Source organism: Anarrhichthys ocellatus, unplaced genomic scaffold (genome assembly GCF_004355925.1).
Source record: "Anarrhichthys ocellatus isolate YVR2014 unplaced genomic scaffold, GSC_Weel_1.0 scaffold29, whole genome shotgun sequence".
NCBI lineage: Eukaryota > Metazoa > Chordata > Actinopteri > Perciformes > Anarhichadidae > Anarrhichthys > Anarrhichthys ocellatus.
Window position 1 is genome coordinate 3,608,905 of NW_022280059.1, and position 20,345 is coordinate 3,629,249.

The window sequence follows — 20,345 nt, forward strand, 5'->3', positions numbered from 1 at the left end:
ATTTCTTTTTTTTTTATTTGGCAAATAAAAAACATAAATGGAAATGACTAATGCAAACATGTAACATTAACATCTCTCAGAACCCCAAAAGGCACTCCTGCTCACTTTCAGGAATCTTTTTTTTTTTTTTTTGTACCTTGCCTGCCATACTCATACCTGCGAGTTACATTAACATTTTTCATACTGTCAATTTCATAATGTTCTGCTTCACGGTCTCCTGTGCTGGTTGAAATGAAAGCATTACAGAGATAATTAAACATTTTAATTCATTTCAACCTCTTTCCCTTCAACAAAATCCTCTGGGGAGCCGAGCGTTACAGAAAGCGTGCCATGCTGCTAGTCTTACTGACTGAATTCATATTCTCCACTTCCTTTCCCACCCCATAGCACATACTGTATACTGTATATGCAGGCTGTCGGTGTGTTAGGCTCTTAGACTCTTTCCTGCATTGGCATTGTTAAATTACGTTCCCTGGTCGTCTTCCTCACACACCTGCAACGGTGACAGCGATTGAGGGAATTCATGCTCGTACCAACATGCTTCCCTGAGAATGTTTCCCCATCCCCCAATTGTTCAGCAACTCACCCCGCCGCCACCTTCCTCCTGATATGCAGCATGATGGCGAGACCTTCACCGGGGGGCCTCTTATGAAATCAGTGCATCCTTGCGAGTGTGCGCTCAAACCACTTGATCTTCCCAGTAACACAGGTGCTCCTTCAGCTTCAGCACTGATATATCTGAAGCAGGGCACAGATCAAGGCCTGCATTTGTCCACCAAGCTGCACTTGATGTTTAAACTGAAATCCTCATGAAATATTGACACCAGTCCCCCTCCCATTTTAACGCTTCAGTGGCCCTGACTTCTTTGTGTCACCAACTAAAGCTCAAAGAAGATCTTCTGTTGCTGTGACTCATAAGCACATTGACACAGTATACAAAGTGTGTGTGCACACTAGGTGCAGAGGAAAAGCATTAATGTGACATGCAAATGAATGTAAGTTCTTTCTGAATAAATGGACAGATATGTACAGTAACATCAACACCGTTCATGTGAAACATAATCACCAATAGAGCTAGTTGAGGCCTCGGTGGTCCTCAGTGCTTCACCGTCACATCTTACATAATTAAACCGAAATCAGGCCTTTTGAATAACTGTGGTCACTCAAACCACACCAGCAGACATCTGTCCCTTCACTGATTCCATGACTGATGTTCATTTATTCAGGTCATGCTGCCTTCTTCCTCATTTCTCAGCTTCTAAATATAAATTCTACACACATGATCCACAAACAGGAAGGCAAGAGGAGGATTTGTTGCTTTTAGGACAGACACAAAACAAACATGAGATAGAGGTGAAAGAATAATGAATGCGGCTCTGACCCCACTACACAAACACACTGAGGTGAGCCCACCTATAGCGAGGTTACCTTTTTTTTTTTTTTAAGAGCTTGAATGTATAACAGCTATTAGAATTTGCGCTCCTGGGAACAATTGGAAAAAGACTTGAAAATAACAACGCTGATACAAACATCAGCACCAGCAGATGCAGCAGTGTCAATAAATCCAATTATCACCGCCGTTGATCTGAGATTGAGAGGGAGAGAAACACAAACCGCCCGCCGCCCTTGGTGTGAAACGATAAGAATTACCGTTCAGATTCAGGTAATCCGCTGAGCTCGTCAGTGAAGACACGAAGAAGCAGCAGCAGAAGGGACACGTCCAGGTTTAGGCACGATGAGGAGGATACAGTCTGCACCATCGCTGGAAAACAGGGACGAGAGAAGACAGGAGAGGAGAGAGGAGACCCAACGCCCATGTCAACACGGGCTCACGTCGCCCCCTTCAGGTGAGATCATCCATTTATTCTCCCTTCATCATTTTATTTATTTATTTTTTTTTTAAAAGCTGCATACTTCCAAAAGCCTCAGTCCGTGTGTGCAAGAATGAGACAACACAAAATACAAAAACATTAGTAGAAAGTGGATTGTTTTTGATGCAAGTGCAAAACTTAACATAACAAAATCCATAATAATAATAATAATAAATATTACTTATACATCGGCTGCTAAATGATCTTACATTTTTAGTCAATCCAAACTAAATAGATTGTCATTTATACAAAATTCAGAATGCATACTAAAAGAGTGGAAAGTAACAGAAATAAATACCCTTAACACAATTAGCTAAAGAAAAATAAAGGCAAAGTCTGTGTTTACCTTTCAGCAAAATTTATTTACAGCAGTAACTATAAAAACCGCAACCAATATCAAGACAACACATGCTGAACAGCTGACCTTCACCACTTTGATACACTGTAAACACCTGTATAACTTAGCAGTACTATAAAATCTAAATCTCTTTTTCAAGCTTCATAAAGCTTTGAAATAGTGCAGCATGCAAATGTTTAAATGCTTAAAAACAGTGTCAAGGACAATAAAATGCACCGTTTGTGATTTCTTTAAATGAAGCCTCACGTGAAACATCAAACTCAAAAGGGAGATGAGCCTCACCTAGTGAACGGTTCCTGACGACGTCGTGCTTTCAAACAAATACATTCCATCCATTTACTGTGAACAGCCACAATTATTTACTTTACATAATGCTTGCAACAAAAGACTGAATAGATTAAAGCTGAGGGGTGATATGACCGACGGATAAGGGAAACTTGTGATATGGGCAGTAAGTCAAAGCAAAATCAAAACCTTATTTACAAAAACAGACATTAAATGTTAAAATGTATACGAGATAATGTCCCACTGATTCAAACATTTAGACAACAGTTTAGAGAAAGGCTAGTAGCGGACAGAAAACGGTAACATTCTACAGCACAATCTTGTTTGACAATGCTGCTTTATAATCTCAAAATGCAGCAAAGTTACATACACTGTGTTTACATATACAAAGCTATGTAGTATTTTAAACTTGCACGCTAATTCATTGCCATCGTTAAGGAATCTAAAGCAACTGTCAATGAATTGCAACATTGTTTTTGACGCATTATCTAAATAAATCTAACAGAGTTCGGCTTCTGGCAACAGCAATAGTTTCTCTCAATGGAACATAAATAGCAAAAAAAAAAAAGAAAACATTTCATCACAGTGTTCATTTAAAAGGCTCGGCTAAGAGATTCATCACTTTGTTGCATTTCCAGTCTTTAGTGAACACACAAAAATGTTGCGTTTAGGTTTTAGCTGCCCCGGGAATCTGCACACTCTCACAATCAGCTTTCATTTCCTTAATCATTAAATAGCATCTGAATAACAAAGGCACTCTCAGATATATTCCTGCTTGAGGTAAACATAACTGTTGGTGTAGTTTGTTCCTGAATATACAGTACGACTATCTCTGTGGAAACCAAACGGTGTTCAATATCACCAACTGATTATATTTCGGCCCGTTCAGATGTATGTGAACTAAAAATACGCTTTTCACACTCCAAAGTGTACGTTATATACAGACTATATATATATATATTTCACAATTGTTGATAGAGCAATATCAGACCTCTCAAAGGTGTAACACTCACTTGGGAAATAGGCACTTAAAATACATCCTCTGTCAGGTTAAATAAATCATTCCACATTAGCAGCTTTCCTTTCCTTTGGCTAGTTTAAAAAAAATCAAGTTCCCTGATGGAGACAACACTATATGTATTTGATCTTAATGTGTACTTTGAGGAAAACAATACAGAACTGTAGAAGACAAACACTGTCACACTGAGATGTACTGATTATTCAGAGCACCATGATGAATTATTATGATAATTATGAGTTATACAGTTTATATAAAACACAGGTAGGTCTACAGAGTTGTGCTTTCTGTACAGCACAGTTTCTCTAGAGTCAAAATGCCAACGTACAAGTTTTACCATTGAGGTAAACTTACAAGAAAAAAAAGGAACTCAAGATACAGTGAAGTGAATTATTTGCTTATTCTCAATTTAAGTTCCTACAAGGAACTTTCATTTTGTGTTGATTTTGGCGGCCCCTGTGGGCGAAAGTGGTAGTGTTTCTGAGCGCCAGATTTCTGGTGAACCTGGATGACTTCATGTGATAAAGGGATGTAGATTTAAAAAATAACCTCCCATAGGATTTTGACACAGTAGCCGGCACTGTGCTTCCTAATGCACCATGACGAGTAACACATATTTACCAGGAAAGCCGCCAAATGCATGTATATCTGCCTTAAAAAAAAAGAAGAAAAAAAAACGCTTTTGTAATTCAGAATTTCTTTTCTGTAAACAGCCACCACATGAAAATGTTGAGCGATTTCAAGCTAGAGGAGCAGTAACAAATGCTGAACTTTCAAAAAGTCAAGTTCAAATGTGTTATTACAGAAAAATAAAAAGAATGGGGCTCATCATTCTAATATAACTGTGGATTAAAGAACCAAAATAAAGTGTTGATGTGTTTGATGTGTTTTCAATGATATACGTGATGTCTCAAAAAACTATGTTAAAACAACTTGTTATTTGCCTTTGGTTGATTTGGTTCCACATAATTAGTTGTGTTCACAAAATAAACCCTATCGAAGCGCAAAAACGTACAAAAAAACACTTTTCAGCTAAAAAAATATATATTGGTTTTCAGATGTTTTACGTAATTCACCTATTCACTTTCATCAAAATGTTTGGCTGGAATAAGAAATAAGTCAACGCTCTGATTGGAAGGACCCATGAAAGTCTCCATATTTCTCTCCTGGATTTGCGGCTATTTAACAGAACAGAAATAAAGTGGATTAGTGAACCTCCCGTTTCCTTAGGAATCTTCATAGTAGTCTCCTGTGGCGGTTTGTGTGTTGTGTAGAAAGGCTTCCTTCTCTGTGGCCATGGGCTCTCCCATTATTGTGCAGGCTGGCGTGTTGGTGTTGGACCTGGTCAACGTTGCCTCTGCACTGTTGCGAATACCATAGCCGAAGTAGATAAAGAAACCTACAAATGGTGTGGAAACATTGTGGCAAAGACGTGAATTCATTTTCAAAACACAAGCACACAGCAACAGATCATATTTGGCATTGTAGGGTCAAAATTCCAAAATACCTAACACCATCCAGATGGCAAAGCGCATCCAGGTTCCTTTGTCGAGCTGCATCATCAGATAGACGTTGATGAACATACTGATGACAGGGACAAAGGGCAGCAGGGGAACCTGTGAGAAGAAAGTGTGTGCATTTAACATTGCAACCTTAAATATTGTTAAGAACACGCTGTTTGCATTTGTTTGGCTTAAAGATGTGTAGTCCTTTAGCAGGTTGAGGGCAACTGTAAAGTCTGAAGAGCAAATCCTCTCCTCTCCCTTTCCATGTTTGTTTGAAAAAGTTGACAGTTGACCAAAGAGCTGAACAACCATAACATGCAAATAAACACAAAGCAAACAACAACAGCAGTATACTTTACACAACCTACAATGTCCCTTTTTTTTTTTTTTACATGCAACAATGAAATGGTGTGAGAAAACTCTTTGGTGAAAGAACAAAGTCTACCTTGAAGGCAAGCTTGACCTTGCTTTGCGGCTGTCTCCACACAATAAAGATGACAATCAAACAGGCCACCATGAGAATAGCGAGGACAGACACTGACCAGACTGCAAGACGTCCTTGGACAGCTACGACACTGAAGACACACACCAAGACACCTGGAGGGGAGAATAACACCGGAAGATGATGTGCTGTATCAGTAACCAGATGGATTATTCCGCCACTATCTTCTGATAGTCCCTGGGCTTTGTGTGTCTCACCGAGTATGCTGGTGCAAATGTTGACGGCAAACCCGGACAGAGGGGACGGCTCTGTGTTTGAAGGGAAAAGTAAATTCTTAACGGTGAAGCAATCGTCTGGTTGTGGTAGTATGTCGATGTTCCCCTCGTTATCAGCCATTTCAGGTTCATCCTGAGTGTTGGCCATCTCATAGGCCACACTGGGCTGTTCAGGCTGGTACCTTCAGATGGCAAAAACAGACAGTCAAAACCACGCTTAGAAAAACTGCGGGATTCCCTAAACTGCTGTTCACTAAGGCTGAGGACATTTTAGAAAATCCTAATGATATGTAATAACATATAGCACCACCTTCATTATAAGGGGTTAAGCAGATATTTCTCTCTAGTGAATATGCTACGAAGGATTATTCATGACTGTAATCCAATATGCATTAAATACATGAAATGCATAAAATACAGTACAGCTGGAGGTCAGTAGGTTGAGCAGTGTAGGCAAATGCAAATTATAAGCTTTGAAATCATTACAATTTTTATTTGAAGACACCATGTTTTACATCATGAGGCAGCTTAGGACAGTCATCTAGTATCAAATGGTAACTGAAGCTGTGAGCATCTTTAAGGTGCATTATACGGGATTCAGAGCATTCATGTGGCATCAAACTGCTATTTGTCATGTAAATATAAAGTAGGCTAATGAATGAATACCTAAGCAGAGAATAAAGTCCCTCTCCCTTCTGTGTGTGATGTTATCCAAGCTTCTCCTTGCTTTGTTGACATATGGGCATGTGAGTGTGCCTCAATGGCTAGCTCACGGCCGCCGCTCTGCACTGCGTTCATACGGCGGTTAAACCCCCCCAGTTAAACACCGTCAGCACTGTTGCCATAGTTTGCACTGTTAGCACCGTTAGCTGCCAGCCACCAGCTCAGCCGTCGCCATGTTGATAGCATTTTAGAGGCAATAGAAATGCTCCCAATCTCGTATCTTGCACCTTTAAACACTTCTACACCCATCTGGCCTGACCAAGCCTCTGACTGGGGACTCCTTTACCAGTGAGAGGACGTACAAATGTGAAGTGATTCAGCCTGGTAATCCTCTAGCGTCCTGACAAGCGTAAACTGGATACGTCAACTGAGAGATGAGGTGTACCTGAGGACCAGCACACAGGCAGCCACCAAAGTATAGGCCAGCAAAGTGCCAATGGACATGAGGTCAACCAGGTCCTTCAAGTCAAACAGGAAAGCCATCACAGCTGCAGGACACACAAGAGAAAAACACACGTCAAAATGATAGATTTCGTCAAACTAATCCTAAAAGTAAAAAAAAATGCACATTGACCACAGTATAATGCAGATATAGTATTTTTTACATAATTCATACATATTTTCAAACTACTACTGTCAAGCTCCATTTAATTACAACCTAATGTGTTAAGGGCCAACATCCTCCTTCCCCTAGAGGGCACTGTTGCCTTGGGCCTCATGCCAGCTACCTACCAGATATAAGCCCTGCCACCAAGGTGGAGTTGTTGGGCGTCTTCCTCTCGCTGACACGCGCCAAAAATGAGAAGAGCAGACCATCGCGAGCCATAGCAAAGATAATGCGTGGGAGTGGAAACATGGAGCCGAGGAGACTAAGCCATAGGATGAAGGAAGAAGGAGGAGGAGGCAGACATTTTCTTTTATATAAAGTATACATTTGGGAAGTCTGGTTTCACACAGGGCCTCAACCTCAACCATTCTCAGCCAGACATCCTGATAAACAGCACGGGATGCTGTACTGAACATGCTCCTGTGCCTGCGTTGCGCATGGCAATAATTGAAACATTACATTTGAATGACATTTGTGCTGTATCGTCATCTTGGTTTTTGGCCGAGTGCTTGTGTTGAGGCCTTGTGTGCCAAGCGCGTCTTGTAGGGTTATAGGGTGATAGGAACCCCAACTAGTTAGTAGGTTTAGGTCATGAGCTCACCTGCCACAACACCTGATGTTATTGTAGCTGTTAGAGGGGTTTTGGTTCGCGGGCTGATTTTGGCCAAACATTTGAAGAGCAGCCCATCTTCTGCCATGGCCCAGATCACTCTGGGCATTGGGAACATGGAGCCTAGTAAACTAGCACGGGAGACAGAATGCCGTGCAAGTGAATGCACGCGGTTAGAAAATATAACATTGGACTGTTGCCACAAGGTTTGAAGGATCCCAGCCTCTAAAACGTTGTTCGCTGTAGCATTAAGATTTCTCATAACTGGAACTAAGGATCCCAAACCATGAAAACAACCCCAGATCCATCAAGCAAACCAATGTCCGTTAAAGAAATAATCACAAAATTCACTCAATGGTTTAGCTCCAAATATATAAAACAATACTACAACTAATTCCCCTCACATACTGAATTGAAGAATATAGAATATATTCAATTCTATATTCAGGGTACTGGACATTAATTCTGAAAATAAAAATAAAAAAGCATGTAAACAATTACAAGTCCTCTACAACTTATCATGCAGAGAGGCAGGAGGAAAGCCTCTTACCTGGTTGACAAGGCACATAAAGATCCAATGGCCACTGCATAAGTGGCTTCCTCCCAGCCCACATACGTGAAGGCTACTGGCAGAGGGCTGTTCTTATCCAGCAAGTAGTACGGCATCATCAAAGTGAGGGCCCCGGACACACCAAAGTACGCCAAAAAGCAAATAAGGAGCGAGGCCACAATCCCGATGGGAATGGCCCTCTGAGGATTCTTCACTTCTTCACCTGGGAAAGGGAACACAACTGGAGATGTGAGAGGATATGGGTCCCGAGTGTCGCTTATCAATGTAATGTATTCCCTCTCACCTGTAGTGGCAATGCAGTCAAAGCCTATAAATGCATAAAAACAGGTGGCGGCGCCAGAGAGGACTCCATTTATGCCAAAAGGCATGAAGCCGCCTGCACCAAGACTTTCTGCTGATGGTAAGGAATCAGACGCACTGGAAGTAAAACAAAAAAGCATTTGCTTATTTCAAACACAACACACAGGTATATTATTAGGCACATAACATTTTAGAAAATGAAGCTCTTCATGTCACCCACTTGAGGCTGGAGTTGCTGGTGGCATTGAGGATTTCCTCAGGCTTCAAGTTCCAGTTTTTTAGGTTTCCTTTGACCAAGCCAGAGATAATCATGAACAGCAGCACCAGCATGTTGACGCAGGTGAACACTTTAGTCACCAAGGCGGACTCCTTCACTCCGAATATAAGCAGTCCTGCAAGCAGTTAAAAAAAAAAGACAATGTGAACGACGAAAGACTATGATGTCAGAAGGAAAAATGAGACAAAACATTTTTCACATAGAGATACTGTATATCCGAGCTGCTCCTCACCCGTCAGAGCGATTATTATGAAGACGGCAAATATGTCTGGATACTCTGCCAGGATGTCCGGGGCATTCATGGTCATGTAACGTCTGCAGAATTGCTCAATGTGCCCCCCGATCAGCTCATCGAAGGTGGCGCTCCATGCTCTGGCCACACTTGAAGTTCCTGCGTGGAGGAAAGTGTTCATGTAAACTGAACAATATCTCGTGTAGCAGCCAACTCCTTTCCTTCCTCATTCAAATTGTCTCACCAATGACATAAGAGAGGATGAGGTTCCAGCCTGTGATAAAGGCCCACAGTTCTCCAACCGTCACATAGCTGTAGAGGTAAGCCGAGCCAGTTTTGGGGACGCGGGCTCCGAACTCGGCGTAGCACAGACCGGCCAGGACCGAGGCGAAGGCGGCTATGAGGAAGGAGAGGACGATGGCAGGTCCAGCGCTGTCCCGGGCTACGGCGCCAGCGAGGATGTAGACTCCGGCACCCAGCGTACTGCCAACACCCAAAGCCACCAGGTCAAACGTGTTGAGGCATCGAGACAAGCGGGAGTCCTCTGTGTTACAGTCGACAACCTTCACCCGCAGGAGCTGCTTCCCAATGCCCTTTAATGTTGCCAGAATCATACTGGCTGGCACCAAAAGCTCTACAGGAAATAATTTAGCTGTCGACAAAACAAGACAGGACTGACTTGAGTACTGAGATTACTGTGCATTTAAATCAGACAAAGGAAAAAGAAAATGGTGCTGATCCAGCCCCAGATCAACTTCTCCTTGTGATTCTAACTTGTGATGTTTGAAGAAATAATAGCATAGTTGATTAAACTAATGTTTACAAAGTGCTGACGTATAAATCGGAAATTTTGTTGTGTTTTTTGAGAACAAAACCTCCAGTGATGGAGGATATATGCAGTAAGGATTTGAAAGGAGTCACAAAATAAAGAGAGCATTACTATTGGTTTACATTATTTTGCATCGTGATGGGCATTAACCTAATGTAATAAACAAGCTTGCAGTCAGCGTTGCAAAAATGTGACTTCATGCACTTCATTCATGTCAACATGAGTCACAGATTACACAGCAAGCCGTTTGAAAAACCTGCATGAGGGTAAAATGAACTTGACGTTCAATGAATACAACACATTCACCTGTCAATCCTAATAACACGATGCACAAACAGGGTGAAATGTGTTTCATGTTAACATATTAAAGTGCTTGGATGAGTTAGTACAGTACATACTAAAAGCTTGTACTGAGCATACTATTAAAGTACTACAAGCTGTACATTTCCACAACGTTTGAGTTAAATAAACTGTCAAACTACTAAAAACATACTAAGGTCCCAAGTGCTGCTCACTCTTATTTTGTTGTTCTTCACATTGCTTCAAAAATGACTCAAGTGAAGAATGAATTGGCATACTAACGTCAGTCTAATTTTAATAGTCTAACATAGCTTCTGATTGGACACACCCAATATTATATTCTGCATTCTAGATGAAAAATAGATCCATCAAGAAGATATTCTTTTCTCCTTTTTTTCCTCCTTCTTTCTCAATTACAGTTATCTGTTATCAACACATTGTTCCAGGTTAGAGTGCAGGCAGCAGTAACACTTCATCTCAGCCGATTCCCACTGTGGATGAACCTATGTAGAGAAATAACACGGTTGCCAACTTCTTTTTGTTATCAAATATAACAATATGCCAAATTGAGGCACATGAACAATATGTTTTTCAGTTACAATAAAATAATGCAATATCAATGTTACAAAGTCAGCAGTTTATTATATGATAAAACAGAATAAGGTTACCTCAAACAAGATGTTGCCAGACGTTTCATATCAACATTATCTGCCGAACAATTACATCGTGATATTTTGTAAATATTGTGCCGGGCATAATCCTGACAATCTGGGATCCAATTTCAAAGCCTCTCCTAAAACAGCGCATCAGAGACAGATATAGATCTGACTAACGATGCACACCGGCACTCACCTTCACAACGCAACACAAAACAAGATCTCCTGTCTTCACTGCTATACACCGTTTTTCTTCTGTCAGCTTATAAATCCCCTCAGCCACGTACTCCAGTAAGAATGGCTGTAGACTTCACTTCCAGTCAGCTGAGGCTGAATAGAGCTGTGAGAGACGTTTACAAGAGCTGCTTTGACACGTGACACAGACGCCTCTTAGTGTACAAACCATTCAGGTTTCCAGCTCACAAATAGAACAGGGACCCCTCACATGGCCCCTGAGCTAAAGACACAGACCAGCTGTGATGCCGATCCCCTTTAGTGTTGTCTGACTACGATGACATGAACAGTTTGAGCCAGCCATTCCATTGGGCTAACAGTGGAGGCCAACACAACCCTGGTGAATGTACATGAAGCTGAAGCTAGAAAGGAAACCCAAAGAAAAAAAGGTGCATCTGTAAACTGTGTACTTCTCAGGTCAATGTGTAGGACAAGAACGAATATGTCCTGGTATGCTGTGCAAGCCAGAACATTTGTTACATCGCCCCGCGGACAAAAGGAGGCGGGAACAGCCAGTGACTCAGAACACAATGCAGAGGCGTACTGTAGCATTCCCAAGATGTGACATGCAGTGGCTGGGCTAAAAAAAAAAGGAGGGTAGGCAGGGCAGAACCCTGCCCTCTTCTCAGCCAATCGTCGAGCTCAACACCTGCTCCTGACGTAGTGGGTGAATTTGAAATGGCAGGCAGTCACATGCTGGTCACTATTTGGTATGAAGCTAAATACTTTAGCTCCTTCAAATGTCTTTTATGTTAGCTGTGACTTTGTTTAAACGCACAGAGTTGAACTGCAATGACACTTGAATTAAACTAATTTAATATATATATGAAGTCAAACCAAATTTGAAATTGATAAAAATCACAAATCCAAGCAAATTGACTCAGACAGACATACATCTAGTATTGGTATTTTAGAAATACAGTATTATAAAAATTCCATTGATTTATTGCATGTGATTGAATGTTTTAGATGACATTGCATCCTTAGAATATAGTTGATTTTGCTTTCAAAATGTGCTTTCTAAATACTGGACCTGTGTATTGTACCCTGTGAGACATACACCTGCAGAACCAAATGCATCTGACAAATACACCATATCTAAGGATTTGCGTCTGAAACCTGACATTTTTCCTAACATCAATTTGAGAAAAGCTGCCGAGTGTCTTTAATTACAATTTTCCCTGCATGAATTTAAAAGACGGCAGCAGCACAGAGCCATTTCAGGGACCACTGATGTCCCACTTGGCACGTGAAGTGTATTTAGCAACACTACAAAAAGCCCACCTGCCCTTGTGGTGCAACTGGGGATGGAGCAAACAAAGTGCCATGTGAGAGTGATCATAAAACAGACCGCCTTCACAAGCCAAACAAACATTCCTTTCCAGGGAATTAGGCCTTAGTGACATTTCTAGGGCCACATTGACCTTGTACCATTAAAGCTACAAAGAACAGAATGTTACAAGAGCCAGGCATTAGGAGAACAGGAAGTACCGCCTTTACTGCTTTCTGAGTTTTGCTGATATGTTAATACCTTCTCAGACAGAAGTCCCAAAGTGGGTCTTGAGCACACACGTGATGTTTATTCTTGCCCTTGTGGAAGAAAACAGAAGAAAATAAATAAATGATTGCCCCCCCCCCCCCCAAAAAAACAGACTTAAAACTAAAAGGGTCCCCTTCATTATACAGCAGATACATAATCACTGAGGCCAGAAGATCTTAATTTCTTACCGGAGTAATGCCTGAATGTAAACCACACATACACATTACAGCCAATAATAGGATCATCTGTGATGTAGATTGAGAGATGTTGAAGCCAGGTGCAGCCCCCCCCCCCCGTTAGAGCTCAGCGGACGTGACCTTGCAGGCACAAGGTTGCACTGATTCAGTATTTATTATACTATGTTTCTGCCCTCCTCATTGTTTGTGACTTTATGCAGAAATGTCACAGTGACACCAAATACAGAATCTACGCAAGAACATATGTACATAACCAAAACATGTGTGACTTGTATTTTACATATATATTTCAGTTAATAGTTAAAGTGTCCTTGATTTATAGGAACAGTCCTCAGTCTTGGATATTTCTGACCACTAGCTGGCACTGTGCCCCTAATAATTACAAAAAACTGATGAATTCACATTTGTTTGGCATGTGATCACTGTGTATTTAAAATGTTCCAATGACCGTTTTAATTTGACTACTCTACTATACTTAAAGCAGTATGTCTAATTGGCTGACAGGAACAATACCAGTATTTACATTTATTTTGGAACTTTCCCACTGCCTCCGTTTTAATCAATAGATGTTTATTTATCTATAGAATATTTATAGCAAAACATTCCTCATTAGAGATGTCTGATTCACACAAAGTGTCTTATTATGGTCACTGCACAGTGAGACAAAAACAGGAAACAGCACAGGACACTAAACAGCCTCATTTAAACTAAACTCTAATCTTTAACAGATATAAAAATAGATTTATAAACAGATTAAAGTTAATCAAATTCTTTGGCTGGATGGCAACTGCTTAAGGTTTTACAAACATGAACGTCTTTCCATATCTAGTGAATATCAGCCCAATATGCTGGCCTTACCCCGCTTCAAACCAGTGAAGTCAAATGAAGAAGTTGTTTAGACTTCTCAGACTGACGGATGGACTGACAGAATGCACTATTGACCTTTGTGAAAGTTTACATCAGACTAAAATATCAGCTGTGTGGATAATACAGGGTTTGATGAACATGATTTTTAATTTGATTAACATATTCTGAGCGTTCTTTTGATTTAGTTTGTTTTTTTGCTAATTATTTCATATACAGACACGTTTCAAAACAAAGTAGTCCAAACTATAGTGGGCCTGAATGAAAATGTAATCAAAAAGATATTTAAAGCATTTAACCATTAAATGTAGGTGAATAAAACACTCACCGCTTCAAATAGTAACAAAAAGCATTTTTCAAACATATGTTTGATCAAAGCCTTCATTATCTACCCACAGTATTGGTCAGAATTGTTATTTAGGTCACGGATTATTGGATAACACGGATGGAAAATGGGCAGTAATTCCCATTTATTTACAGTGCGGGTTCATAAGAGTTCCCCCACACTGCTGGTGGAAGTGGCACTCGCTATAAAAGGCAATGTTCCTCCTCACGGCCACCGATGCATTCTTTCAAACAGCAAACCTCCACACAGAACTACTTCACTTCTATAGACTACGTATCACTAGTGTATCTTTACATTCCGCTTGTACAGTATGAAGCGAAAAGCACAGCACAGAAGCTGTTCCCAGCTGCACTCAGTTTATATTGCATCAGCCGCGATGGTTTACTCCTCTTCCTCAGACCATATCCACTGCTTCCGTATGGAGTACTGCTGCAGGATACGCATGGCTGAGAAGTAACCACGTTGTTGCTGTTTTTTTTCTTACAAACAACTGTAGCCGAATAAATGGGACAATTGTTCAGAAAAGAACAACTTGTACTTAAAAGTAATAGTCCGAATATTTAACTTAAAACGTCTTACCTTATTTGAGAAGATGCCAAAACAGCTTCTGCCTCTTTCAGATTGCGCGACTCAACTCCGGACAGAAGTGGCGTGAAACGCTGTCATCAGTCTGCTGGTTTGTTGGTCAGGACTCACACGCGTGTGTGTGCGTGTGTACGGAGGCCTCACACACTGACTGTGGGTGGTTCGCCGAGCTGACCGTGGCTCCACCCGATTATCAGACGAATATCAGATGCCAATTGTTCCCCTTTGCAAGTACCACGAGTATCCACCAGATAGTGCTCTTCACAAGCGATTGCCCCTGCAGGTCTTCCTGTGGACCTCTTTGAGGCATCCTGGATGGTGATCACAAACGGTTTAGGCGTGTCTTCATTTTAAATTTCACCCTATATCAGTATGCATATGTTGGCATCTTTCCCTGGTCCTCCTTCCTTTTTCATGTTTGCATACAAACAGTGGCATCAACACAGGACGATTATGGATATTGCTTGTGAAGTTGCAAAAAAAGTCTCAGTGGGGGAAACAGAGCTGATCCGCGCCACTCTCTGAGCTTCCTGCTGTGGCTGTGGAGCGGGTACCATGTCGTGATCCTCTTATTCCAACCCCACTCTCGATATATAGCCCCAAAATCTACACCAGGATTTGGGATTATCAAAGCAAGGGGATCCTTTCCGACTGCAAAAAAGAGGCCACACCAGTCATGACTAAGCTCCATCCATCCTGGGGTGGAGAGATTCCTCCCAACCACACCAGTAAGTTTTAGGCCCCTGCTGCAAGTAGCTGCAGAGGTTGTTGAGATCAGTTGGATATTGGCGGCTTCATGATTCCCTTCTTTTTGTTTTGACAATAACTACTACATGCATCAAAGCTTACTAAGACGTAATTGGTGGGAGAAGTGCTGTAGACGCTCCCTTATCTGACATTTCTGGATTTACGGTTGACTGGCGCTCACCCAGTGGACCAATTGTTGGATCGCTTTGATAAACGGGAGTCTGTGCTCTAAGGTGATTCTGAGGTAATGCAGTTCCTATGGGACTCAGAGAAGGAAGTACTTCATGAGAAACACTTGCACGCTCCCCCTCACCAGATATCGCTGCATTTTGCTCCTTTCAGATACAGTTTCTGTACATTTCTGGTGAATCCTTTTCCATCCCATAAACTTATTTCAGGGTTCAGTATTAATGCAGTTTCTGCTCGTGTTTCTCAGCTCTGGTTCTCAGGAGCTCGACTACTGATGGTTTTCATTCAAATTGTTTAATGAGGACTGAATAGACACGAGATACCAGGAGAATGCATTTAATTACCTTGCACAATAGAAAACAAATGCCACTTTGGGTCTCAAAGATCTCCATTGAAATCAGTTGCTGCCAGTGTTGCGTAAAGATGAAAAACTAACTGCAACGACAAAAAAAAGAATATCAGCACACTCTTCTTTCTGCAGAGACCCAACTCCTCTTCTTGATGCCAGAGTGCTCCAGTAAGGTACCAGTGACCTTTACAATCATTTCTTTGCAATAAAAGCAAAGAATTGAATCAGCTTGACTCAGGAGGAACAAGGATTTCTCCCTCTAAAGTGTTTGATACTAATACTCCAATGAGATGAGGGATTTAATCTTGATGATTTCAATAAAGAGATGTCTTGGTCACACATTTGGCTTTGCTTATCGCACATTGGAAGCATCTGTCAAACTAGTCCCAGTTTGTGGTACTGATGCAGGCTATAACGTTCACATTCGAGTCACATAAGCTTCCCTTTTCCAGAAAAATGAATAATAAATCCTCAATAACTCTTACCATCTCGATGGAAAACAACCCAGTCGCCAGACAAAATGTTGGCATTGTAGGTTTCTTTACCCTGGGATAGACTGAATTTCAACTTTTCTAAATTAAAAAAACATGTTTTATAAATTCGTTTCATGTCTTCCTTGTATTAACGTTGTGAATCGATTTTTCTTGTGTCGTATAAAATGAGCAGACACATGTACTTTCTGGATACCTGGATAGGAAATTCAGTCAAAACTTTTGAACATTTTTAATTCCACATTTTTTTAAAATTGAATCTGGATGTTAGAAGGGTCTTTGAGGATTATGTGAATACCTTCAGATTGGTAGTAAGTGCTGAATGACCTCCTGCTTTCATTTTTCTTTGAAAGAAAGAATGCTCAGCTCTCTGAATCCATTTTAATGGTAAATCATGAGAGGCACAAAATGTGTGTACTCAAAACTTCCAAATCTATATCTTGTGTCCTCTGGGATGTGATGTATGTTTTGAAAAATGTAGCATAAACCTGTTTGTTACACCCGTTTCATGTTCCTATGGTACTAAAACTACCGCGTTCTGATTCTCAAGGCTCCTGATTTGTCCCATCTAAATCTTATGAACCAACCAAAGAAAGGAAGCCTTTGATTATACATGAGGCTAAAGTTATGGAGGATAGTGTTTTACCATCCTAGAAAAATACAAGCTTTTCAAAAAAGCATAAGCTATACCATACTGTGTGCCCCAGGCATTCAGACCTGCAGGAGGTGATTGTTCCTGAAAACCACAGGCTACCTCTCTTCATACAGAACGATGGAGGTTCTTTTCTTGACTCTTCCACATATTCACGAGAGAAAAGAACAAGCTCTCTTATGTTTAATCTAAACTTTAGGAAGACCGGGGAAGGTTCTCCAAATTCCTATTTATTAAACTTACATATGATAACACATGACATCTTTCACAATATGAATTTGAATGAAAGAAGTCAGATGTTGAATGTTGCAACACAATCAATGGTTGCAACATGTTAGAAATGTGTTTCACCAATTAACTTTTGCTTTTTTTCTCATATTGTGAAAAATATGTTGTTTGACAATGATATTGTATTTTTTATTTATACATTATAGTGTTATTTATTTATTCATATTTGTTTATCTGTCTTCTTGATGGGGGGAGGGTCTAACTGAGCATGTGCAGTACGAGTGTCTTCACTCTAGCATGTTTCTGATCGAGAGATAAGCCTGTAACCCCTTGTTACAGCCTTCTCCAGTCTCCCACAGTAGCCTTAAATGTGCTAAAAATGAATGAGGAAAAACATACCTCTCTAATAGCTCTCAACATTAATAATGTATTATTGAATAGAGACAGCAAGGGTTGAAGTAACTAACTCTTTTAACATTTATGCTCAAACCTAACTTGCCTTGCAGAAATTCTCTTGAGGTACGTTCTGTTGAAAAGGTTTTTAAGGAACTGGTTTGAGCACTCTAATATCATGCTGAAAGAAATGGAAAACATCAGACACCATACGCAGTGTAGAGCCTTTTTCATCATGGCATTTAATGACATTTTCCATTTGAATCCTATTGCTTTACACTCGACTTTGAACTACAATACTAAACTGCCCTGTGCGTGCTCCCCGAAATTATTTATTGCTTGTTGTACCAACAGATAACCTGCTAGATCTAGACCTAACAAACAGTTCACTTATTCATGTTATTAAAGGTGCTAAATTGGAAATTCAGAACTTACCTTGTGCCTCCCCACCACTCTTAAAAAATGGCGACGGTTACGTTGGCGGTGCAAACAATGGCAACAGTGCTGACAGAGTTAACAGTGTACCTGAGGGTTAACAGTGGGGTGGGTGCTATGCGTCCGTGATTACGCCGTTGGTTGGGATGGTGATATCAGCTGTAACCGCCGTATGAGAGCAGTGCAGAGCCAGTGGTGCACGCTCACATGCACATACACTTAAGGCACACGCGGCCTGCCTGGCTATGTAATCATAGCACAGAGAAGCTTGGATATTACTCCATAACTTTGCATAGCAAATAGTTGCTTGCTGCTATATTAACGCTCTGAATGTCGCATAGAGAACTTTACATTTCTAATACCTTTAGTCTTTGTCTAGACCTAAACCAGCTTTTACCTGGAAAGCTCTAGTGACGGAATATAATATAATCGCAGGCATTTTGTATTAAAGCTGCAGCAGCCTGCATTGTGAAATCCCGACCTGACTTTTGCAGTCACCTGGGTCGAACTCTGAAAACATCTTCTTTGCACATGTCAGAGCCCCAATTCTCACTTTGACAACATCGCATTCTGCAGGATCTCCCCCCCCCCCCAGGCATCTGTATGCTTGTGAGCCCATAAGAAATACAAACAGACAACCTGTTACAACACAGAACACGCTCTGTGCATTCAGGGTTACTTATAAAATATTTTCAGGTATACGCTGCCGTACATCTGACATGTCCTGGATATCTCAGGGCAGTCGTCTACAGGGGTTCTAAGACTGTGAAGCTTTCAGTTTGGTTAGCTGCAACCGTTTCAGAAAGGTGTTGATTTAACTAAGGGAAGTTGACACATTTTGTGGGTGTGTTGCGAAATAGGGTGTTTGTTATTTTGTCTATTGTGAACAAATTTGCATGCCAATTTGATTGAACTGCATTCTAATGTACAAACCATCCCCGGTGGTAGCACATGAATACTCGTAAAGTTACCGAGAGCCATTTTTGGAAAAGGCCAGAGGGCTTTCTTGAAGGTTGGAGATTTATGTATTTTAGGCATTAGCCTTTATTAAATACTTCTGAGACTGAGAAGCGGCATGAGACATGTCATGCAGCTTCAAAACATGTACCTAAACCAAGTGAGTCGCCCAGGAACTAGTAAACATGTGTGTCGACCAGAAACAGAAAAAACAATAAGAAAAATGTAAAAAAGAGAAAAAAAAATAAATCAAACTACAAAAAAATACAGCCTCAAAAATGACCACAGCATTCTGCCCAAACTGCTTTTCATGGTGCAGCTGCTAATAAAAAGCAGCTTTTTATGGATGCCAGTGAACAGAGTGAGGATGCCTAGGAAATGTAAATGTAAGTATTACGGTCTGATGAGTCGTCTTTCATCCCCCTTACATCAGGTTGTGGGAACCGCTCATGCGGTTGCTCTGTATAGTCCCGTAACAACATTTCACAGCTTCCCTGGCCACCAAATGGAAACTGAAACTTTATGTTCTGGAGTGCAGAGTGCAGAGTGCAAACACTTCAAGGCTTCCCTTATTTTAAAGTCTGGTCCAGTACTCTCCTAACATAAGCACAGAAGTGTGTGATGGGACAGAATCAGTAGTCAGATTGCACATCTAGCTCATCCACATTTTTCTTATGGCCGGACAGGCACTGATTTATTATCATTGGTAATAATGAAAGAAATATGCAGAAATAGTTACTGTGGATCAGACATCAATTTTACTTTTGAGAACAAATGCAGATAATTCATGTTGGCGGTGGTAAAACGACAATGACATTGGGTCAGACGAGGGATGATTAAACACTCCACATCAATCGCAACCTCGTTGCTTGAAATTTATGCAGTGATCCTCTCCATGCTTTTCGAAGGGTGGGAAAAAAGGCATTTTTGAGTGCAACACAAAAAGAAATGACATGCTCATGATACTTTTGGCTGAACACAGAAGGATGGTCTCGAATATGAATTTGTTTTTTTCCGCTGCAGGGGAGGCAGATCAAAACCTGCCATATGCTACAATACACGGCTTAAATGGCTGAGAATCTGTGCTAATGCAGTAGGTGTGGATCACAGCGCTACAGTATCTATGGCAGTGAATCAAAGCCTTAGCATTCATCTGGGATGCTCAAAATCAGCTCGTTTCACTTATAACAGTATTGCTTTGATAGAACGTGCAGCGAATGCTGAAAGTTGTCTAATTCCATTCATATGGCAATCGGGAACTTTTAGAAAAAAAAAACGT

The 20,345-nt window shown here is 40.9% G+C and overlaps 2 protein-coding genes across 4 annotated transcripts in view; both read right to left on the minus strand.

Annotated features, from left to right (window-relative positions):
- Positions 1-2,123, minus strand: part of mtus2b (microtubule associated tumor suppressor candidate 2b) — a 29,149-nt gene extending 27,026 nt beyond the window's left edge. For both annotated transcript variants that reach the window (XM_031863498.1, XM_031863497.1), the window contains exon 1: positions 1,651-2,123. The gene's annotated coding sequence lies outside the window, so the exon portion shown is untranslated. The remainder of the gene's footprint in view (positions 1-1,650) is intronic.
- An 89-nt stretch (positions 2,124-2,212) lies between these two features.
- Positions 2,213-20,306, minus strand: LOC116392242 (high affinity cationic amino acid transporter 1-like). 2 transcript variants are annotated; one of them, XM_031863502.1, is made up of 12 exons: positions 14,620-20,306; positions 9,319-9,726; positions 9,075-9,233; positions 8,786-8,957; positions 8,549-8,682; positions 8,245-8,467; positions 7,210-7,346; positions 6,863-6,965; positions 5,737-5,936; positions 5,483-5,634; positions 5,040-5,148; positions 2,213-4,931 (listed from the first exon to the last, which is right to left on the minus strand). In XM_031863502.1, exons 2-12 carry the CDS (start codon positions 9,686-9,688, stop codon positions 4,759-4,761), a joined length of 1,932 nt encoding a protein of 643 aa, XP_031719362.1. In that variant the 5' UTR covers positions 9,689-9,726; positions 14,620-20,306; the 3' UTR covers positions 2,213-4,758. The 2 variants fall into 2 exon arrangements, with proteins under 2 accessions (XP_031719362.1, XP_031719361.1); XM_031863501.1 differs by lacking the exon at positions 7,210-7,346 and adding an exon at positions 7,686-7,825.
- Positions 20,307-20,345: the final 39 nt, after the last annotated feature.

What these genes read in the sequence shown, in the direction of transcription:
- LOC116392242 (XM_031863501.1), bottom strand. Translation starts at nt 9,688, where the DNA reads ATGATTCTGGCAACATTAAAGGGCATTGGGAAGCAGCTCCTGCGGGTG. An exon ending in CATAATAATCGCTCTGACGG is followed by an intron (nt 8,958 to 9,074) that starts GTGAGGAGCAGC and finishes AACTGCTTGCAG; the next exon opens with GACTGCTTATATTCGGAGTG. An exon ending in AGGTCAAGCTTGCCTTCAAG is followed by an intron (nt 5,149 to 5,482) that starts GTAGACTTTGTT and finishes TTCTTCTCACAG; the next exon opens with GTTCCCCTGCTGCCCTTTGT.